General features: G+C 40.5%; 1 protein-coding gene across 1 annotated transcript; it reads left to right on the plus strand.

The window, feature by feature from the left end:
• Positions 1-4,580: 4,580 nt before the first annotated feature.
• socs5b (suppressor of cytokine signaling 5b) lies at positions 4,581-22,481 on the plus strand. Its single transcript, XM_004554573.5, has 2 exons — positions 4,581-5,182; positions 15,486-22,481. Exon 2 carries the CDS (start codon positions 15,505-15,507, stop codon positions 17,194-17,196), a length of 1,692 nt encoding a protein of 563 aa, XP_004554630.1. The 5' UTR covers positions 4,581-5,182; positions 15,486-15,504; the 3' UTR covers positions 17,197-22,481.
• The last annotated feature ends 1,808 nt before the right edge of the window (positions 22,482-24,289 follow it).

Consider the following 24,289-nt stretch of genomic DNA (forward strand, 5'->3'; position numbering starts at 1 on the left):
TTTGTACGAGTTCCTTCACTGTGATATAAACTATTTTATATTGAAAAAACAAAGTTCAGGCACATATGGCTGAAATTTTTTTTTAACACTCTGAAATCGAACGTAGCACTTTTTTACAGTCTAAGTTATTTGCATGTCTCTCATTATTGTGCACGTATGGCTAAAATTTGACGGTACACATTAATGCAGTTTAAAATTTCCAAAGCATGATTTCAACTGAAGAAATTATTTTTTTACAAAACTGTTAAGTAAAACTGTGTAGATCTCCATATTATAGCTCTGAAGGGGATAAATCACCTTTTATGTGACCCGTAATATCGAGGAGCATTTCATCTCAGAAGTTAAGACTCTTTATTAATGCTTGGTATCACTTTCATGCATGTTGACCAAAAAGCCACAGGGTTTCCTTTACTGGCAGAATTACAGCATCCTTGTACACTGCAAAGATGAGTTCATTTAATAATATATATAAAAAAGTATTGTTAGATTTAAACAGGGGACAGTTATATTACTTTGAGTGTGCAGTACTTAAATAAGCAAAGTAATATTATAATATTATACTCTATCAACATAACAAGAGCTCTTTAATTTTAGTTTAAAGTAACTTTATGCTAGTGTATTTTAGAAAATGTTACAATAAATGAACTACAAAGATCACATGTTGAAAGTCCTACTTTATTTTTTAAAAAGCAAATATAACTGTACAAAATATTTTCTTTGCTTTTCTGTAAACACATAGAGATTTCGTTTTTGTCAAATCCTTGTATACCACACATTTACAGGAGCACTGGTTCCATTAAAAACTGAACTTTAGCACTGTTAGCTAAACATTTACATTGTAGTTTGCCACAAAAACACTGTAAACCTGAAACAATTATCACCACAGTACTTCATGAGGAATTGAAGTCAAATGAGTCTTAATGTTCGCCACTGTAAAGGTACTCCAAACCTGTTAAAAAATCAGGTATGTGTTATTCAATGAAACTGGAGAGCGCTGTTGCCCCACAGTAAGAAGGTCCAGATTTCAATTCCACCATCAACCCGGTTCTTTCTGTGTGGACTTTGCATGTTCTCCCTGTGTTTGAGTGGGTTCTCTCCAGGAAACTCTAAATTCTCCATAAGTGTGAATGTATGGGCCCCCCGAGGAGAATGGATGGATGTTGTCATTTATTGCGTAACATCTTCAAATTCATGAAGCACTGCTGACCAGCTCCAGCACCTCTGCAAACAGAGTTGACAGAACAGGTAGGAAAATGGATGGGACATATAATGCGGTGATGTTGAATGTTTAAAATTTTATTTTGTAGTTTACATGAAGAATTTTATTCACTTACAAAATGTAAAATATAAGATGTGGATGTCTAAACCTAGTTCTCGTAGTTAAAATCTGATACTAAGGTCAATTATAGTTTTTTTGTTGGTTTTTTTTTTAGCTTTTTTAAAGATCTCACAAACAGACAGAGGATTGTCATGTGGAGCTAAAAAAAAGCCTTATAAAAGGCTCTAATGCTAATAATGCATGCATTGTTAAAGTGAAGCACGTCTGCTCACATCCCATATGAGTGATTCACATAAACTGGAAACAGGCATGTTTGTTTTTCTAACATCCTGTGATAAAAAACAAAACCTCATCTCCTCCTGCTCTAATTTCCTATGACCATATATGGAAATATCATCTCTTGTTTGTGTATTTTCTGTGTATCTGAGTAGTTTGACACATCTACTGGAGTCACCAATTCCAAGACATATTTGATATATTAAGGAGAACAAATCATCCTTCAAATTAAAAAAAATGATTTCATTTGCTTCAGCACACATGGACACATTTATACAACTAGAAGCCTAGAAAACACAACCCGGTGTGTGGATACTGTTAGAGTCCTGGGGTAAAGCTACATTCAGGGAAATGTTGCATCTATTAATGTGAAAGCGGTATGTGTTTTTTCTCCTCCTTCAGAAGCAAGACTTGGGTATGATTTTGGTCTCTAACAAATAGATCTCCTCACCTGCTGGTGTTGACATGTGCTAGTCACAGACTTCTAACTTTTGATCGTGCGTCGTCTGCACCATTAGTGCTGACTGTCACGATGCAGAAAGTCAGCTTATTCTCATTGTCATGTAGAGAGGAAAAACTGATAAAACACCGAATTCTGATTAGAACTTTCAAATGCAGATACACAGCACATTATGTGTGTAGCAGGACTCTTTGGGAGCCTGGAGTTTCCCCAGCTCCAGTCTGCTGCCATGCACCTTCCTCCACCGTCTTCCCTCTGGCCCTCAGCACTAACAGACACAATGCTACTCTGACTGGTGAGGTCCCTTTCCAGCCACAGAGCTCAGAGCTTCATTATTCCCCTGCATGGTTGAATTGCCCTTTCTCAACAATTACATATTCACTCTTCCTTTACCACCTTCCTCACCCCATATGTGCCATTTCTACAAGCATGAAATGTACCTAATCTGTATTCAATTATTGTTTGAGGTCCACTTTAAAGAGATAAACAACACAGTAAAAGGCTTCATGGCAAAAGACTTCCTCTATTTTCTTCATGTCTCCAGGAAAAAAGGGCTTTGGTTTGGTGAAGTGCTGTGTGAAACGAATAAAACATAATTAAAAGAGTTTAATAATGAGTTGTCACAACACGTAGAACCTATTAATCTAGTCTTTATTGTAATTTTGCTGTAATTAAACTGATATTACTGTTTGATATGAAATGCTGCAGCAAAGCACTGAAAACTGGTGTGAGACCTACATAAAATGATACCCGATCAGCAAATTGCACTATAAAAGTCTGAAAAGTACATTACATATATAATCAGCACATCTGGGGAAAAGGGACTGTTTTGTTTCTATCCTGCTGCCACAAGATGGCAACCCTGCCTTTGTCACCGCATGACTAATACCCGAGCACTGGATATAAAGAACCATGCAACGCTTTCAGGACAGAGCTGAATTTGAATTTCTTCGCTGAGCTTGTTTAATTATGATTACATGCATTATTTATTTTCTAAAACTCCTGAACTTTGATCAATAAAATGTGTTACAGTTACATTAACAAAACACTGCATTCTGTGTATCTCTCTGAACAGACAATGAGATGACAAAGTGACATCTGACATGGTTAAATAAACTGATGCTTACTGTATCAGTTTCACTGGTCCAAACAATAGATTCACCCAACTCTAGTCAAACATGCAGTAACTTTGCTGGGGGCCGATCATTTCTTTTGACATTTTAATCAAGCCCCACTTCACGAAATGTGATCTGCGGACATCACAAAATCACCCTTAACTGCTTCCCTTAATCACTGTACAAAGAAACAGAACATGAGTCCCCAAACACCAAACCTCTACTTGGTATCACCTCTGATCTATATCCAAATCTATTCCTGTACTCAGTGACTGCCCAGCCTCGAATATTAGCTGTCAGCGGTTATGGCTTAGTAGCTTACTGCAATAAATTAAAGTTTATTATGGCATTTAACTATATTCTCTCAGTGAGTACTTCATCGCTTTTAATTTCATGAATAAACATCACCCCCTGCTTTTTCAGCTACTCATAAATAGTCAGTTCTAATATGTTAGGTCTGAGCTCGCATGGACCTGTAATACACTACTATCACACCTTTCTTCTTCATAAGAAGCTGAATCACCGTAGTTAGTTATTATCATATCCTTTCTGTGTGGCTTGTTTGCTGCAGCAGCGACCTGTTAGGGAAGGTCCATGTCGACTAAAACAGTGTGAATCAGTCCTGGCTGAAGAATCAGTGCTAATGCAATTCTCTTTCATTTCCTTTCATAAGCGCAAATTGGATCAGTATCTCGGAGATGTAAAAGCTAATGTGCTCAGACGGCTCGTGATTTCCGTGAACTCACAACCCTCGGCTCCAGCGAACTACTACATTACTCACACAACTTCCACTTCCCCTTACGGCTTGTGTCATGCGCTTAGGAATTATCCATCTCCAGGAGATGATCTCATGTGTGGGTGTAAGTGAGTAATTTCTCCTCAGAGACTTTTTAATTGTTCTTTGGAACAGGTTATGAGACCTACTCACTGGTCTACAGCACTCGAGGTCATGGGAGGTGGGTTGTAACAGGTCCTTTAATTAATTTAACGCAAATTTCCACCACAAGTATTCTTGCTTGCCGCACACGCGGATGAATTAGGCTACTTTGTAGTGTGCTTTAAAGTCTAATTGTGGTAACCAAGCTTCGATTGTGGTCAGATGATGGAGGCAAATTATTTTAGGAGTTTGGATCACAAATTCTGCATCTAAAAGCCTTCAAAATGTCAGTTTATATTGGGTCTTGGGGTTTCATAACATATATTAATTGAAATTAGTACAAACGTAAGACGTTATGCCTTGAATTTTCCAGGCACCCTGGAGTTTGAGGGACCTGCCTTGCAAAGCAGCCTTGGGTATGACCAGAATAAGAAGATTATTGGTGAGGCTAAATTAATTATTCTAGTTATTAGATTACATTCTTCACTTATGACTCTAAGAATAAAATTGTTGTGGAGTTAAACGGTTTGCCGTTATCCCGTGGTTTCATTCACCCCACAGGCTGCGAGGTGAATGAAGGCTCGTTGGCCGTCTTTTACCCCGTTGATATCAATGTGCCAATGGACCGGCCTGCCCGGGATACCACCAGCATCACTTCACCTCTCCACGTTTCCAAGTAGCAGCCCAGCAGAGAGCCCCATCCTCCTCTCTCCGTTCATTGGTGACACTTGATGCCCATCACGAGGAGCGAGCCGCGGGGCATTCCCTATCCGCGTGCTTCGTCGGAAGTGGTCGCCTTTTCCCTTTGCTCCATTGGACCGAGCCCTTGTCAGTCGGGATCCCTCACGTTGAGCACAGTCCGCCTCTCAGACTCTGTGTCTGCTCAGACTACCGTCATATTGGTTGCTAGAAGCAGCAACGACCACGGCAGAAAAGAAGACCCCCACCATAATGAAGAACGGGCTTCCACGGCGCTTAACGCACGATTTAGTTTTTTAAATACATTTTACATTAATAAATTAAATAGTCGGTATGATACCGTCAAGTATTCGTGTACCTTCAGTGGTTTCAGCCGACACCGTGGTCCGCAAGGGGGATATATGCCTGAGTTCTCTTAATAGCCATTTTTTGCAGACAAAGAGAGCTGTTGAATAGAGCTTTCAGGAGACACACGGGTAAGATATGAAATTTAGAAACTAATCTGCACTTCCCGAACTTGTCACGTTTGTCTTCTTAGCTCATTTAATAGTACACAGGACCGTCTGGGTAACTTATAAAAAAAATGTGGATTTTTTTAACAAGCTAAAATGCTAACTCCGCTAGCTAGTTAGTTAGCCAAAGCTAACTAAAACGCTAGAAATTCCCGTTCTGGGGAATGCTAACAATTAGCATTTTTGACAGCTCACAAGCCTGGACAGTAACTTGATTATATCTTTTGCCAACTAAATGATAAATATCTCTAATATTTGCTTTTTTAAGCATTATATTTATATGACTGCAGTCCACGAGCTAGCTCGGCAATTATGAGCCTGGAAAACGTTTTCAATAGTTACGTTCATAGCCTGTACATAGCTTGTACTCACTACAGCCTTTACATACTTAGTTATAGAATATTCACAACATACTTCATACCGTGTACATTATAACATACCATAATAGACCCATTTCTGTAGTATACTTACATATCTATACTATTGCTAATATATATTGTAATATATCTATATCACTAAAGCACTTCTGGATGGATGCAAACTGCATTTCGTTGCCCTGTACCTGTGCATGTGCAATGACAATAAAGTTGAATTCTATTCTATTCTAATTCTACATTTAGAGGTGTCCGGGGGGCTGGCTGTGGTTCGTTAGCGGGTTAGCAAGTGAGCTAACTTGGCTGGGACAGGGAAAATGTGGGGCCTCCAGGACCCGAGAGGCCTTCCAGCCAGATCTATGAAGCAGCTATGATAACGTTTTAACGCGATTGTCGGATTTCTGTTGACTTTAATAGCACATGAATCTGTAATGTAGCCAACGATACTATAACGGACCTGTCAAGATTGCACTGAAACGAAGACTGTTTTTGTAATCGCATAACTTAAGGCAATTAGCATGGCATCTAAACGGATTTGGAAGAATATGTCTTTGTTATTAATTTGAGATTTTCTTTTTAGATTAACAAAGTATATATTTATTAAATGATGTGTTTGTAACGATGTACTAAGCTCAAACAACTAACAAAGGAACACGGGTGTCAAATAATTGCTGTGGAAAAACAGCGTTGATTCAGTTCAAGTAGTGCATTATTGAGTATGGATGAAAATGTTGCTTCAAAGGTGTATTTTAACCGAGAAGTTCTTCAGCATCCAGTTTGTCAGGTTTTAAGCGATGGGGAAAAACAATCGGCGTGCTCATTCGTTTTGATGTTTTCTTATTGCATGGCATGTCCCACAAATCTTCTATAATGTGAGGAGCTACAAATACCTCATTAACTCTGTTCTGGTCTGGTCTGAGCAGGGGAGGCATCCTCCCTTAATCTTGTCTTCTCTCCAGACCTCTCTTAGATCAGTGTGGTCCCAGGAGAATGGGTGTGTTGGGTTGTCGGAGAGGAGAAGTAGCCTAGTTCTGTTTCAGGACGGCCGAAATGGCTGTGGACTGGATCACACTTGGTGCAGCCATTGTTGACAACAGCAAAAGTCAGAAGGTTCAGGAGGACTGTCTCACACTTGAATTGACTTTAATTGCAGACGCATGTCTACATTATGATATGCTCATGTGTGTGTTGTCTGTTCTTTATCAATTAGAAATATACAAAAGTTCTTTAATATTTGCTATCACACGGATTGGGTATTTGGACATATGGTGGTCTGTATTCTGTGTTAATTAAATGCACTGACCTGAAAGCTAGTGATTGTATGTTTGCAGTTGTTCAGTCAGTGCCAGCATGTCTGGTATGACAGTAGCCACACTAATGAGAACAAGGAACAGATAAGACTGAAGTACAAGTTGGCAGATTTTCAGTTATAGGTGCCAGTTTTCATGAAACACATGAGCATTGTGCTTCTGTGTATCTTAGGGTAATTGTTTGAATTAGTGTCACAGTGGACATAAAACTGTCAGACTAACCAGCAAACGTGTATTCTTTAGTTTTTTGTTTGTTTTTTCTTTTTAGCTGTTTGTCAAAGGAGATTTGGAATATGGTGCCAAGTTTATGATATAATCATACTTGTGCATGAGAAGTAGTTGTATAGTTATAGCTTTTGGAAGCCAGGGACTATGTAGTCATAGTTGTTGTAAACTTGAACATTGCATGGTTTGTGTTTTTGGGGCTTTTTGAACTGATTCGCAAGATAAAGAATAACTCTCACAAGCCGGGATGGAAAAGCTCTTGAGATGTAACTGATATAATATTAGCCTCACAGTTCCAGTTCAACTTGGAGGACACGCAGCAGGGTGGGAGCATGCACTTTTACTTTGGAGTTCAGTGGTTTGTTCATTTTGACAGTCCAGTTACAGAATCAAGAAAACTTCTGGCAAATTTAGGTTGTGAGCAGAAAAACCGTTGTGTTCAAACAAAACTTTGGCAAATGAGAGGCTGTTGTTTGCATGTTTTGCTTTCTCAAATTGAATTGGCTGGACGCACAGTTCACTTTGAGCCATGTACCTCTTCGAACAAATCTTGGAGTGCCTTTCAACATTTGGCAGTTTAGACATAAAGCACTTTTATAAGCATGATCATTAGTATGATGTTTAGACCCACAATGGGAAAAGTCAAATATGGCTTTAATATCTATTCCTGAAGACATATAATTATAGTATGACTGCAATAATATTGTTGCTTTAAAAAGTTAAATTAGCTGTTTAGAAATTCTTAAAATGATACGTATCCCTCTACTACACTGGAGAATGCAAATCCTATAAAAATTACAACATTTTTGATTTACATAACTAATACTGATTTTGTGCTACATCAATAAAAGGCTAGTCTCAATGTCTAAAGCAGGCTGTAGGTTTCCACAGGTTTGGGCAATATTTGACCAAGACAGGTTTTTAAACTTGTTACAAATCCTGAGAAACCACCCTTTGAACACACATAACGTGTTCCACTTAAGTCTGTTATACTGTTTGCTACAGTGTATGTCATCTGATAACTTAAAGTGGATGAACTTATACTGGTTTATAAAACTGTGTTGCTATTAGGGCTGCCACAAACGATTATTTTGATAGTCGACTAGTCACCGATTATTTTTGCGATTAGTCGACTATCAGATCATCATCCATTGGACGTAAAACGTACAGCTTATTGCACCAGCATGCATCTGCTCTTATATAACTATCATTAGCTTACAGCTTTAAGTGTTTAAGGTATGTGCTAACTAAACATAAAGGCAAGATGATAGTTTATTAAATGTTAATGAAATCTGAAGATTGTTTAGGTGAAGTTTAATAAACTCAGCCGTCTGCTCCTTGCTATCTAAAATATAACAGGACACTGGAGTATATTCTCAAGCATCTCACACTTCTGATAATCAGCTGTCTGCTTGACGTTTATTCAGCTGTGTAAAAACTATAACTTTAATCTCAGCCAAACCGATTTACTCAGGAACAAATAAAACACTAAAAAAAGCCAAACAATAACATTTTTAAGTTATCTAAGTAACTGATATATCATGTTTAACCTGAGTAGTGAAAGATGGCGGTGGGTTTGAAAACGATTTGCGTGAGCCTAGCCCCCGGCTAGCTATCGAGCTGGTGGATAACAGACGTCTCCGAAAACGTCGGAGCGCTTTTGTGGTGTCTTGATAAACTGAGTAGATATTTGAGGTTTACACAGCTACATTCTCGCCTGAAAATATGTTAAACATTTATTTTGTGACCCAGAAAGAATAATAAGAGTAATATTAAAACTAACTAGCTGCCGCCATTGTTGGAAACTGAGCAGGGCGCTATGAATTCTGGGATACAGCTTCTTCTTCTTCGGGGTTTAACGGCAGCTGGCATCCTTGTACATGCAGTGCTGCCATCTTCTGTTTCAGTCCGTTATTACTCTCTTAAATCCTACTACTCATTCCTGCGTCTTTTGGGATCTTACAAAGCTTCAAACGACGCGTCTACTATAAAATTAGTCGTCGACGTAATCGTGACAAGTCGACTAATCGTGGCAGCCCTAGTTGCGATGCACAGCGGCTGTGATTGACCGTTACTCTCTTATGAATGTACGCTCATCGGCTGCTTTTTTAGGGACACCATTGGCTTACTAACACAAATATCTTAATCAGCTAGTAACATGGCAGTGAGTTGATGCGTTTAGACATAGGCATGGTCAAGGTAACCTAGTGAAGTTCAAACTGTGCATCAGAATATGGAAGAAATGTGGTTTAAGCGACTCTTGTCAGCTGAGAACTGGGGCTACATTCTTTTTTTTGACAAACTCACCAAAATTGGACAATAGATGGCTGGAAAATGCTGCCTGGTCTGATGCTTTTCCATTTCTGCTGTGACATTTGGAGGGCAGAGTCACATTTTGGCATAAACAACATGAAAGCATGGTTCCATCTTGCTTTATATCAACATTTCAGATGCAGTGGAATGGGGGATATTTGGGGCCCCTCAGTTCCAGCTCGGCATCGTTTAAATGGCACAGTCTGTATGAGTGTTGCTGCTCAGCATGTCTAAGCGTTTAAGACCACAGTGTACACATCTTCTCGTTGCTCCTTTCAATAGAATAACACACGATTTCACAAAGATCAGATCATCTGAAAGTGGTTTCTCGAACATGACAATGACTTCACTGCACTGAAATGGCTGCCACAGTTGCCAGATGTCAGTCCAGTAGAGCACCTTTGGGATGTCGTGGAATGGGAGATGTTCGTCCTTGATGTGCACGTGATGATTCTGCAGCGACTGTGATGCAATCACGTCAACATGGACTGAAATCTCTGGAATGTTTCCAGCACCTTGTTGACGTGAAGGAAAAAGCAGGTCCCAGAAACATCATAAGCTTGATTATGCAGACTAGTGGCTGAAGAAAGAACTGACCTTTGGAATTGGAGTTGTGACATCTGATTTCATTATCCAAGTAATATGACAGTTTTTTTGTAGTTGTTGGTAAAAACAGTGAAAAATGGCAGTAAGAATATCTGATACACAGGCAATGGCATCATTTTCACCTATAAAATGTTGCCATGATAGCTCAGATATAAATTCGAACCTCTGTTATGCACAAGTTTGGTTTAGCCTCTGCTGCTCTGACAGTGACAGATTAACTGTGTTTTGTTACTGTGAATAATTCAAACCTAAAAACTGAACTTTAATATCCCCTAAGAGCACCCAAGTCTTTAAAAGCCAAACCCTGTCAAATGTTTTTGACTTGGTAACTCAGTGATCAATATGCTAATTTAATCTACTCTGCACTGTTGGTTCAGATAAGATGCACTTGGCACAATAATATTTGTGTATCTCTGTGATTTCCACACAATGTGGAGATTTTGCATAAAGTGGAATTTTTATGTGCCTCGTTACAAGCGGCAGAGTAAAAGCTGTCGCTTACAATGACGTGCACAAAACTAGAAAGCAGTTCACTGACTGCTGTTGGCAGTTATTTTGCTGTGTTATAGGGCAATTTAAGTCTGTAGTGCTTTCTTTCTGGGAAGCGCTGATGGGGGTGACAATAACCACAGGAAAAAAAGGGGAAAAACTGTGGCCAAGAATTGATAAATTGGTTTTTGCAGTGGGCTCGGTGAAGGCATGATTTACAGTGGTGGGTTTTCCCCACTGCTGTCACTGTTACGGCAACAAACAGGAATGATCTCGTTTTCAGCGCTTGAGAGTAATGACCATAAACCCTGTGAAAACTGTTGTCGTAGTAAGATGCATTAGAATCAGTGTCACATACATAAAAATAATAATTTTGTAATGTAGTTGTGGCCACAACCAGCACCGCTGAAAAGTCGCTGAGAAGTTTTCTGAGTCTATTGCAGCAAAGACATTGGCTTCATTGTTTAGGGCAGAGGAGAGGCTTTAAACCCAGCTTCAAACAAACATTTCTAACCAGTTTAGACAATGTCATTTGTATGTTGCCGTTAGAAATGATGTGTAGTTCATCACTCCATCGCCAGTCAGCGGTAGTTAGACCGCAGAATAATCTTTTTTTTTTTTCTTCTTGCTGGCACTACCCCTTGAGCGCATTGAATACAGACATCCAGCAGAGCAGACCATGTAGAAAACTTGATCCGCGTTGTTGTACAGACACTTATAGAGCATGGAGTAGGGATGGGTACTGCAACCAGGTATTAAACAGACCCTAGGGCTAAATTATAAAAGACTGTAGTGTCAATAAGCTGAAGTTATCATAATGTTTTGGTTTTGTTACTGGAGGCAAAAAAAAACCCCAACAAAACCAAAACCCAAAACAACACAAAAAACACGTTTATTATTGGTACATGAGGCTTATCTTTCTGTGCTCCTCTGTTAGTTATTAAGACATAAATCTGTGGTGCATTTTTTTTTCTGTTCCCTATTTAGAAGACAGTTCTCTCTTTCTCTTTTGGAGCCTGCATGCAAGGGGCGGGACACGGGGCAGCTCTGTCCCACACACAGAAAATTAAATGCTCAAAAGTGTGGCTGAACTTTGCCAGAGTTGATGCTGACATTGGTTGTTGCCACAGTTGCAGCGGTCTTTTAATGCGGAAACACAGTCAGTGTGTTGAAACTTTAGTGAAAGTACATCACGTTCAGATGAAGAAATGCAGTTTTTGACTGTAGAGCTGGTAGCACACCCACAATTATTCAAATTATCAGTTGTTTCATCTAAAATATGGACCTGGGTTAATGAGTCAAAGTCACTATTAGCAGGCTGAGTGTTTCGGGTGAGTGTGTTCAGTCTGGGATGGTCATCATCTGGACCGTCGCTCCCAATCCCCCAAATTTTTTTTTCATAATTTGATTGTTATGTTACTCCAAAAAAAAATCCCAATAACAATATTAAATCTTTACCTTATTGCTGGTATCACATGTAGTTGGCAGGTGAAAATTACAATGGGAAAATGCCAAATGGGAAATAACCCAAATATATTAATGAGATTTTAAAAAGGTTGTCCTGTATACAACTTGCTGCCAGACCAGTCGAAATATAAACCTAAACCTCTTTTATGCTCAAGTTGGGATTTGCCTTTGCTGTTTGTTAACAGTGAGTGTTTCACTGTTCACTGGTGGGCACTGCTATGCAAAATAAAACAGCCTATATAATGCAATCAAATCTATCTCGCAGCTGAATGTTGTTTACAACAAAGCAGAAAATGGCATCCCATGTTGTCATGTTTCTCGGTTAATAGATTTTGAAACTGATTCAAGTTTATGTAGACACAATAAGTCTGTAAATGACAAACAGAGCTCGACAACAGACTCGCGTGACTGTCTGGGACCTGTTTTCAACAGGACTTAAATCAAACCTTTATTTGTAGTGATTGTGGAGGTTTTATGTGTTAGTGATTTTATTTTTATTTTGGCTATTAATAGTTAAAATAACAACACAAAAGTGTTCATTAAAAATAAATTGGCAAAAAAGAATTGGATAAACAAACTTGACTGAAGAAGTAAAGATTGAGCTTATTACACCTCACCTTCTTAAAAATGGTGTATTCCAAATGGTTGTAACTAGATTTTAGTGATGATCATATTTCAGTTTTATATTTGTCCATCATCTTTATTATATTTATCTTGACTCCTGCTTCTTTAAAGTTGCCTTTTCTTCTGAGTTTATACAGTAACGCTCATTTCAAAAAGCTGCAGTGTTAATAGACTAATTCACAGCATTTTAAGAGGTATGTTGTTAAATGTTTTGTTTTGGGGTTTTTTAAAATAATAACCTGATCCATTTTATAAATAATTTTCCCCAAGCCTCTGATTTAGTATGCTATTTTTATTGAAATGTCTTTAGTTTGATATAATATTGATGAAGTTTTAGGCATTTTTTTTGGAAGTTTTATAACATATAGTAGTCAGTTGTCAAGTCATGCTTTGAAGTCTGTTCATACATGGTTACTATATCACCGTCATTCATCATAATTTTGGCTTCATTTTTCATTATCCTAGTACCAGTTAATGTGTACTTAGTACAGATCATTGTTGGAAGGAGGAAGAACTGACTACCTGTGGAAAAATGGCAGAAAATTACTTTTATTATATTTCCATTTTTAATAATCATAACCAATTCACTGCACAGATGAGGTGGTGGTATAAAAGTTAACCTCTGCTTGCAAATAATTTGGAGTTGCGTTGTGGAATTTTGATGACATCTGCTTGAATTTTGAAGGCTGTTTTAGCAAAATAGAAAACTTATTTACCACTTAGTTTGCAACGTCAGGCTCTTGTTTTAATAAGCTTATCCTATGTCAATAAACTGCACAAAACATAGAGGGGGGGGGGTTCTAAATCACATGAGATTGTTTGGTAATAACAATTGTGCAAATTGGGTCTTTAAATTGGAAGATGAGCAGTAGAGTGAAATATTTCACAAGTAGCTAGACTGTTTGTTCTGGGAAAGCACAGTGCATTTACAACAAAATGGTGAATGGCCTCAAGGATAGAAATGTATCAGCCAGCTGATTGGTCTAGAAGCTCATGGAGCCAGTGTCAAGAGAGGTACACACTTTGAAGCTGGCATCCAGTTGTAGGTTCATTTGGTGTTTTTTTTGCAGATTACATGTAGACCATTACATGGCTATTTATAGTCTTTGTCAGGTAGCTATTTTGCATGGACTGGGTTGTGAAATACAATGGACATATTGAAGTTTATTGCAAATTCTTTGGGTAATGCCAGCTGGGTTGTAAGCTACACCAGTGTTGCAGTTTGTTTTTTGGGGTGGGTATAGCAACCAATATTGGCTGTTAAAGGAGATTCGTTGTTCTGTCCTCATCTTTTTTCTGACAAAGCAAATCCATAAGTGGGCCAGGGTCCTAAGTCTGTGATAAACGTAGTGAGCTGCCTTGAGCAAATGTCATGTGCTGAATCTCAGCATGGTTTGCTTACCTTGCGAAACATTTTCTGTCACAGCTGATAGTGTTGAACCATGATGTGTTCGTTAGTATTTATAGGTAAACTTTACTCTGCATGCTGGTTGACATGATGTTTCATAATCGTTGGGTAACAGGTTTTAGCCCAGAAGAAGATTGAGTTAACCGGCCAAAAACAAAAGAAAAGATAGGAAGTTAGATTTGATGATTCCAGAGAGACTTGAAGACTTTTGTGTTAGTAGCTCACTAAATGCCTGTTCTTTTAAGTATGGTACAATATGGTTTCTGTGCTAATGTCTTGCACTTGTTTCATTCAAAGTTCACTGAAGATGGACTAAAATTATTTTTAGAAATGAGTAATTTGCTGTAATTCCGTTTAGCAACAGAGACCCTAAAGACCCTTGACAGATATATTTAGATTTTCTTTATAGAACATACAATATTTAGCAATTTTAAAATCATGGACAATGTTTGTTTGTTTTTCCCACTTTTTTCCAGACAAAAATAATGAACATATTACCCTAAAATGTATCCCTGCTGAGATAATGTAATGGAATAATCTTGTCACAATAAGTTATGAATTTGTTGTTTGTGGCATTAAATGTGTTGCTAATAGTGAAGTTGCAGAGTGCTCTGTAGTGGACGAACTGTGCGGCACAAACATGGTTGAAGGGTGTTTCTCCCATCTCTTCTTTACTTTAATTCTCATTTGTCTGTTATAAATGGGGAAACCAGTATATATGCAAATGGCTAATATCGGCACCATCAGGATCTAAACCTAAACACTAGTGTGAAGAAGTGCTAAGCTGTTTGGTTGAAGATACTGTTCTGGTATACGCATCTTATTGTTTTGCCAGTTGTGTGGACACTAACAAAGCCACGATGTCAAAAAACTCATCAGAAACAGGAAATGCTGTAGAAATAGTCGGTTATGAATTCCTTTAGGGCTTTGGCATCTTTGGCTGCTTCTCTATAGTAACTCTGCTCACTGTAAAATTTGGATTATTAGAATGCACTCTAGTGCTAGAACTTCCAAATCCCTGTCAAATTCTACTAGTGATAAATCAACCACTTATGTGAGAGTGTATGTGAATATACATGTGCCCTGTCTGCTGCTGTTACAGGGAAGGTTTTTGGTCAGGTCTAGACTGGCTCTGTAATACAGTACATACCAGCAGATCAGCTGTGAGCAGATCCTAGGTTCATTTATAGCTGTGGCCTTGTGTCCCTGCATGTCTGCCTGGCAACTCGTAACTCTGCTGTTCCAACAGCTCAAGCTCACCCACCTCCCAGACACTCTGGCCCCGTTATACTCTCACCATGTCTAATTACTAGATGCACATTCGTCTGGGGAATTTAAATGTAGGGCATTCTTTGTGTAGCTTGTACCTCAGTGTTAAATGTAGGTACCATTGCTGCTGTTGGGATGTTCTCACCTGTGAGTTAATCAGCTTTGTCTTCTTTTATATTCAGGTCCCAGGGGCTCCTATTAATGAAGAAAGTGGGCATCATGTGGAGCAATCTGAAGAGCAGATGCCAGACACTCTTCCACAACAACAGTTCAGGACCCCATGAAAGCAGGATTGAGGCAGACACTGTCCACTGTGTGGTGGATATCGGTCAAGGAGGCAGCTCAGGTGGGGCACAGGCATCAGGAGCCTCCAGCCCGTCACGAAGCCTCCTACCAGTGCCAGTGGTAACAGCAGGGCGCCGTCATCATAATTGTGTGTCGGACATACCTCAGATTGTAGAGATAACTATCGACAAGGACGCTGAAGATGTGCGGAGTGGGTCCGGGGGTGTTCCCTTGGCTCGCAGAGACTCCTACTCCCGTCATGCCCCGTGGGGGGGCAAGAAAAAACACTCATGCTCCACCAAAACCCAAAGCTCTTTGGAGGCAGATAGGCGGTCCGGCCGCTTACGCGGGAGTGGGAACCGTAGGGACAGGCGCTATGGGGTCAGCTCTATCCAGGAGACAAATGACTCTGTATCAGTAGGACGCAGTCTGAATGGTCGTTCTCTGCGCCAGCGGCTAAGTGATACAGTTGGGTTGTGCTTACCCCTGCCTGCTCGCAGGTGCTCACGTTCCTCTAAGAACGCCGTCACCTCCAAACGTAAGATTCACCTCACAGAGCTCATGTTGGAGACCTGCCCCTTTCCACCAGGCTCAGACCTTGCTCACAAATGGCACTTGATCAAACAGCACACAGCACCAGTCAGCCCGCATTCCTCTACTGCCCTTCTGGATGCTTTTGACCCAGCCCACCCCTCTCCCGAGGATGAGGAAGAACGTCTGCGCGAGCGCCGCAGGCTCAGCATCGAGGAAGGTGTGGACCCACCACCCAATGCACAGATCCACACCCTGGAGGCCTCAGTGCCAGGATCCTCTCTCTACAAACTGGGACCAAAAATGGCTCCTGGCATGGGAGAGGCCTCTGGGGAAGGCCGGGTCACAGGGGCCGGGAGCGCTCTGGCTGCTGCATCATCAGGAGCCTGTGGGCAGTTGTTGGGGGCTGCAGCGTCATCCCAGGACTGTGACTCTGAGGAGGATTCGACCACCCTTTGTCTGCAGGCCAGGAGGCCCAAGCAGAGGCATGCTTCAGGGGATGGTCACCTTAGCCGACAACAACACGGTCCCTGGAAGGTTCATACTCAGATAGACTACATCCATTGTCTGGTGCCAGATCTTTTAGAGATTACAGGTCTGCCCTGTTACTGGGGCGTAATGGACCGCTACGAGGCAGAAGCGCTGTTGGATGGGAGGCCCGAGGGCACCTTCCTGCTGCGTGACTCAGCCCAGGAGGACTACCTCTTTTCTGTTAGCTTCCGCCGTTACAATCGCTCCCTGCACGCACGCATCGAGCAGTGGAACCACAACTTCAGCTTTGACGCTCATGATCCTTGCGTTTTCCACTCTTCCACTGTCACAGGACTGCTGGAGCACTATAAAGACCCCAGCGCCTGCATGTTTTTCGAACCTTTGCTTACAGCGCCTCTTCATCGGACTTTCCCCTTTGGCCTGCAGCACCTGGCACGGGCCGCCATCTGCCGCTGGACCACTTACGATGGTATAGGGTCTCTGCCATTGCCTCCTGCCCTGCAGGACTTCCTCAAGGAGTATCACTATAAACAGAAAGTACGAGTTCGCTGGCTGGAGAGGGAACCGCCACTCAAAGTCAAATAGGGCGGCTTCTCCATTGCCTGTTAGACATGCTGCAGGAGGAATTCATGACTTTAGAAATTCCTCATTAGCAAAATGGAAGCTATACTGATATGGCTTTCTTACCGGTGGGGGATCGAGTTTAAGTGTAACAAGCTATACAAGATTCATTCTAAACTTTGTTTTAGTTATTACTTACATCACAAAAGTACATATGATTATATTCAGTATAATGCTGTCTGGCAAGCACATGTTTTTGCGTTGAACAGGTTGTTTTGACAGGGAGGGGAGACACAAATATCAGTGCTTTGTGTCTTTTTTTTTTTTCCTTTCTCTTGCTTTGTGCTAAGTGTCTGCCTGATCCCACAACATCACCCTGCCTGTAGACCTGCATGCATGCCTCCCCCGTTCATCCTAAATTGCTATTTAGGCTTACATGGCTATGTTGTACAGCTCACTTTGTGCGCTCTTACTTTTCTTCCTTAGCTTGTCAAAGCACCTAGTGGAGCACCTTTACAAGAGAAGGTGTGTGTGTGTCTGTGTGTGTGTGTGTGGGTTGAGAGGGGATCTGGAGGTGCTATTTTGGTATACTGCAGTCAGAGCTTGTCCTATGGATAGAGCTACATAAGTCATATTCTTTGCCATCTCGTTGCATGCATCAGTGAAGCCAGAGATGAAGGAAAACAAGTGATTTCTAAGGATTATGCGTAAGTCCTAAAGGAACATTAGTTTCTCTTTTAGCAGTATCGTGAGTGATGCTTAATAAATCAGTTGACTGTGTGGCATTTAGTAAGCAAGCTAAACTTGTCAGCTTTATTCCACCTGTGTGGCATTGCTTTGGAAACATGACAGATTGTGAGGAAATCTTGTCATTGGTGCAGTTGTGAAAGCAGCCTGTCACTTCTTCACTGACCATAGGCAGTTTGGCATGTGGACACATGCACCCAGTTCAGTTCTTCCTGAAATCGAGGTTGATATTTTATTCCGTTTTATAGGTGCCTCCTTAAGCTCACGATCCATTTGTTGCATCAGCAATATCTGTATATTCAAAATATAAATAAAAATTCAAATATATAAATAAATCTCAATCCATGAATTCAACATATGTAATTACATTTGAAACATCAGTGCAGCTAGGCCTGGGTTCTTTTGGTTACAATAAAGAATCCTAACAAATGTCTTTCATAGGAAGTGAGAGCAGCTGTGTAAAGACTATCTCTTTAAGCAAGTCGATTTACAGCGTAGTGAGGCAGTAACGAGCCTTGTTCAAGATCGGGCTGTGTCATGAGACACTTCATATAGTTATAGATGAATGAAGAGGATTTCAAAAGCTCAGCAAGAATCTTCTAAAATAGGAAAGAACAACTCCCAGGATTAGACTGCAGTGCTACTTTCTCTCTCTGTTCATTGTCATAATTACAGTATTAAATGATGAGAACCCTCAACTCTTGAGAGGCGGGCATATCCTCAGTTATCTAGCCTGTCATTTCCATAATGTCTTATTAAGCGTAACCTGTGTGCCTCATACATGTCCAGTAATATGTTACTTTATTTTCCAAACAAGAGTGGGAGGTGCCTCAGCACGATCCACTCGGCTCTCATCAAATAGAACTGAAGATGGTCATAATGAAGAGTTGAAGGAGCAATAAGCTCAATATTTATTGTGCACATTAAAGATTTTATAATGGATAACATTTTAGTGGTGCTATGTTGATTAAGCTCTTGCAAATTATTGAAATAACTGTGTGCATTAGTCACATCTGTTCTGACTCTGTGCGCGCATTAGCCGTTCTTTCTTGTTGGGTCCAGAGTCAGTTGTGCTGCTGTAGCATGTTTCAGTTTAGATAGCCGACCTGTCACATGTATATTGTTTTCATCCTCAGCTTGTCAGACAGCTGTAAGGAGTGAGCTTTAAGCTTAACTCTCCACTGTGAGCATGTTGAATGATCTAACTAAGCTATCAGTATTAAAATCAGTTCATCAGCACAAGTATTTGTTCAGTCTCCTGAGTAGTTGTAAATATGCAATAACTGGCTTTTAAATAACTGACATAAGTTGAAATTTTAATAAAATGTATAGATGACTGAAGGAGGGCGAGATGGGTGGAGACTGAGTAGTTTCATTAGGGTGTAATCCTTCACATTAATGTTTCAAACTAAAATATTTAAACTGAGATACAGATGAGATCATGATCACCGAGCCTACTCTGTCGAGCTCTCAAACTGCTTTTGTTTGTTTGCTCATGTCAGCCCACTCAGCTGTTAAAAGATGTAGTTCCCATCAGTAAGGATGAATCATGAACAAATATATAATTTATTTCTTATATTTGCATCTGTGACCAAAGCTCTTGCACAAACCTACATGTATTAACTAGTAGTTTAAAGCTTATGTAGTGTTAGACTTTAACTAGTTTAGATTTTGGTTTTACAAACAATTAATGGCTAGTTCCCTGCTACACTATGTAAGACTTAGAGCTACACCATCAACTCGCTACCAAATACCTTTCCTCTGCTAAACAGTCGTCCAGTTTCTATGGATTTATCAGATGAGGATTTTTCTGCAGGTGGTCACACGATTGGTTAAAGGACTTCACCAACCAGTATTAGCTTTTTCGGCTATTTAGTGAACTGATCAAAGTTTTACTTCTTGTTTACTCAAAAGTTGTAGTACTCTACTAACAGCACTGCAGGTCTCTTTGTATGTTAATCACTGGTGTTAGCTGAAGTGGCAGGCGTGACCCTTAAGAGTGGAATAAGGCTGACACTGGGTTTTCTCGCATGTGCACTTCTATGTTTGAGGTATTTTAGCTTCCACACTTAACTGTACAAATGAAACCCCCAAACTACGCATACGTCAGACCGTCTTTCTCACTGTGTCTTGTCTCTCACGCTGCAGCCTAGCAATGGCACACAGCTGCTACAGTACAAGTGCTGCATCCTATATGCAGACACAGATCAAAGGCCAGCGTTGCCATTCTGGAGCCCGCGGTCACTGTGCTGTAAGGTCCAGTCTGTGTTGCTTTTTCTTTATTATTATTATTATAATATACAAACCGTTCCCTCGCCGTCCAGCCACATCGCTGACATCACTGTGACGATGGTGTCCTGTTTAGGCTGAGGTGAACAATAAGGAGGGAGGGAGGAGATGTAGCTGGCTTGCTGAGTCCTGGCTTCCTGTTGCTGCAACAGCATGCTCACAGAAAGGACAAGGGATTTGTCTAAATAAATAGCACTTTAATTGTGTATTTGTTTTATGCAGAGCAGGCCGCAAGTGTTGGGGCAGTGACATGTTTGTTTAGTGTTTTTCCCCGTCTTTAGTCAGCATATTGGATTTAATCAAGCTGAGGAACAGATAAGTGTGTGGTTGGAGTTGTTGACCTTTTAGTCGACTTCTCAGAACAAAATTTACAAGTAGGGTCAACAGATTCAGTCTTTTGCAACTAATCCCTGCTGAACTGAGTGATTGCTTTCACTCTTATGTTGAGGATCACTGTTTGTCTGCTTTGATCCAAAACAGAGGAATTGCACTATCCACACCCCCGCAGGGATTTGACTACTCCAAAACCTACTGAGAAATTTGAATAGTTTTCATAATTTTTATACCATTTTGCTGAATTAAAGATCCAAAACAACTGAAAATGTTCCACTGTCCAAATTCTTGTGGACCGCACCGTGTGCGCGTGTGTGTTAGCTGAAGATGGTGAGACTTGGGTGGGTGTTACGAGGGGTGGGGGGAGCCGGTGCTCCTAAAATATTTCACAGGTGTTGTAGGGTGTGTTGATGGGAGTCGTTTTCTCCGCCTCGCTGAAGACTCGGTGCGTTTGTGTGTGGATGTATGTTAGCTTACGGACAGAGCCACACAGGGAGAGTTTCCCGTGGAGAGACGGGCAGAGTTGAATGTGAGGGGTGACGACAGTGACTCCTATGAACAACGCCTCTCTGCCCCAGTTCTCCCCCCGCCTCCCCATTTATTCTCAGGCAGGCCCATTGCAAGGAGAGTCCCAGGACCCTCTCAACCCAGTTTTCCCCATGGGAAATATCTGACATTAACCGTAGCACGTTTGCCATATAACTTGTAGATTTAGGTGAGAAAAAAACCAACGTATGAATGATGGATTTATGTAATAGCCTGATGAAAAGACATTTTATTCTTCAGTGGTGCATACACTGTCTGGAACACACACAGATTTGCACACACTATCAACACTTCTTCTAACAAATGCACTACCCCAGGTATTCACACACCCTCCCTTCCCCCCCAAGCCAGGGATGTATAAACATGGACCACATTTAGCCAGCGCCACGTTTCTGTGCAACACCCAGCCCACACACACACAAAAAAGGGAAGGTAAAGCTGTGTGTGTATATTCTGTGTTCTTAAGCCAAACAAAATACCACAAAAAAAGCTTAACATTTCATTAGTATGACACTATTGGGCTGCACTATGAGAGCCTTGTGTGTGGAGGCAAACCACAAACTCTGCTCTAGATGAGAGATGGTTGTCTCCTTAGCTGTCCCTTAAAATAATAGCAATACCCCTGGATGTAGGACATATAAACCAACCACCACCACCACGGTACGACTCATGGTGTCAGATCCTAGAGAAAAAGAGAGAAACAAAAATAAATAAGATTTTTAATTTTTTCATGTTCCCATATATAAATATATATATATTTTAGAAAGCTGGGTTAAGTGCTTTTATGCAAACAGAAGTATGAAAGAATTATTATTTTTCCTTATTACTGCTCCCTAATATGCAATGGAGTGTAGTGTAACAATGGTTGCAATCCTCTGTCACTTTAATGCTGTATGTGCACATTGGTTGCTGGGTGGATGTGGGTGCCGAGGCAACAGGACTTGACAGTGATGGGAACTAATGGTTGTTACTCTGCAGCACTGGGATGTTCCCAGACTGCCCTATTCGTTTTGGCCAATCACAGAAAGCCCTTTAAATCCGGGGCCACAGCCGCTGCCGCGGGGCTGACCAAACTGTCGTCAGACGAATATCGCCGTTCTGTTCTTTTCTGCTTTTCCTCACCCGTTTCTTTTCTTTCTTTCGTCTGCTGTCAGGTAGAATTCGGAGCGTGTAAATGGCATAATCATGTTCACATTTCACTGTCTGTTCTGTGTATCTGCATCACCATTCAAAGAGGAAAAAAAAACAGTTGTTTTTCAGTATAACCTGTTCATTTTTAAGAGCCGTATGATGCGACACTTGTAGCTGTCACTCTTGGTGCTTGGCTTATGCTTCATTGTCTTAATATTCCAAATAAAACTGTTAAGTGTAATCCACACTGGCCCATGATATAATGTGTATGTATTTTTTTCCCCCTTTATTATTCCATCTTACATGTCCGGATTAGCCAAAAGTAGATTTACTGCAGCTCACTACAGTTTAGCTTGTCTTATTTTCCCCCACTCAAAACTACCAATCCTTAGTGTTGTCCCACCTGCCAAATCCTACTTTGTACACTCGTACAGGACACCATCCATGGATGCAGAGACCTCAGACTTTCCCTTATTACTCACTTATTCGAGGCAGACTCTGTGTGGATGCCCTGCAGTTTATAGGCTGACGTGTTAATCATAGCTCGCATCTCACCCAGTTACATTTTATGTTCTGGCCTCTTGGTATGGATGGTATGTCAGTCTGTTACACAGGAACCAATCAAAATCTCTGTTTTGTGTGTGACTCAAAAATGCAACTTTCATTCAATTTAACAAATTATTCTGTCTCAGAGAGAACGGCAAGTAGATGAGCCAGGTAGCAAAATGTAAATAAGAAATAACTTGTGTTTAGCAGCCACCAGTTTTCACAAAGTGCACTTTATTGAAGTTTTCTGAAGTGAATTATTAAAAAACATCCAACACATTAGTGTTTAACTTTGACAAAGCCATTAAATTGGTTTAGCTTTGCTACTGAAGCTGTAATATAAAACCATGGTATTGATGCTAAAAGTCTCTCATAGGAAAAAAATATGACGAACAAGCAAAAAGCTCATCTTAAGTGTTGATAATTGTGCACATAAATCAAAATGTGAGATATGTGATTCCGTAGAAAACAGCTTGTGTGTCCCTGAGAGATGAGAAATGCTTTATAGAAAAACACAAACTTGTATCTAAAGCTGTTTCCAAAATCTAACCGAAAATCCTTTTAGGACAAGCATTACCACGTTTCACTTTTGACTTAATGACGTGGAATTTTATACAATATCTAGTTTCTTCTTAGTATTTTGTTCATTTGATATTATTAACATGTAGATCGAGTTTGTCTTTAGAGATTTAAATATCAAATTGAACAAAAATAACAACGTCAGCAACATGGATACTCGAGTAAAGTAATTTTAAGTGAATTCCAAGCATTTAAAAGTCTTTACAGATGAATGCGCTCATATTCTGCATGTTGTTTCACCTTGAAGAGGGTGTTTTGCTAAGGTGAGCACGTTCATACAACACCAACCAAGAAGACTGGGACTTCAGTCTGGACCCCAAAAAGAGCCAATGATTATTTAAGTTGTGGGTATTTTTGGAGGGTATAAATTATATATAGTTTGTAGCTCTGTGCTTTGGGCTCACCTTTGGAGCACAGCCTCTGCACGGTGCCCGCGGCCTACCTTCCTCACTGTGCCCAGCAGAAGCTATGCAGACAGACACGGCCAAGCTGCCTGGAACTTCACAGTTAAGTATTTGTTCATTTGAAATGAAGTATAAATAGCATGAGGGTTATCAGTTTCAAGTTGGCTACCCAACGCTTATGAATAATTGAAACTCACCCAGGAGGAGAGACGGGGTGAGGGCAAACTACCGTACATCTCAAGCAAGTCTCAGCTGACTCAAAGGACGAGCGACCAAACTGAGTAACAAACTCATAAAACTTGCTGCAATGCTGTCAAAACATATCCTCCCTTCTTCAGCCCTCTGGCACGACCAAAAATAGATACCAGGCAATAAGTCTGCAGCAATAAGTTGTGGAATCTGGACTTAGATATGGGTCACTGACAGGGGAGGGACGATGGGCATGAAAGTGCAGATGATGAAGGTCTTGTGAGTTTATCAACGAGCCAAACCTTAAAGATTTCATCTCTGTGTAGCCCGGTCAGTTCCATCTGAGACGCCGC

The sequence above is a fragment of the Maylandia zebra genome, linkage group LG13 (assembly GCF_041146795.1).
Source record: "Maylandia zebra isolate NMK-2024a linkage group LG13, Mzebra_GT3a, whole genome shotgun sequence".
NCBI classification, from domain to species: Eukaryota; Metazoa; Chordata; class Actinopteri; order Cichliformes; family Cichlidae; genus Maylandia; species Maylandia zebra.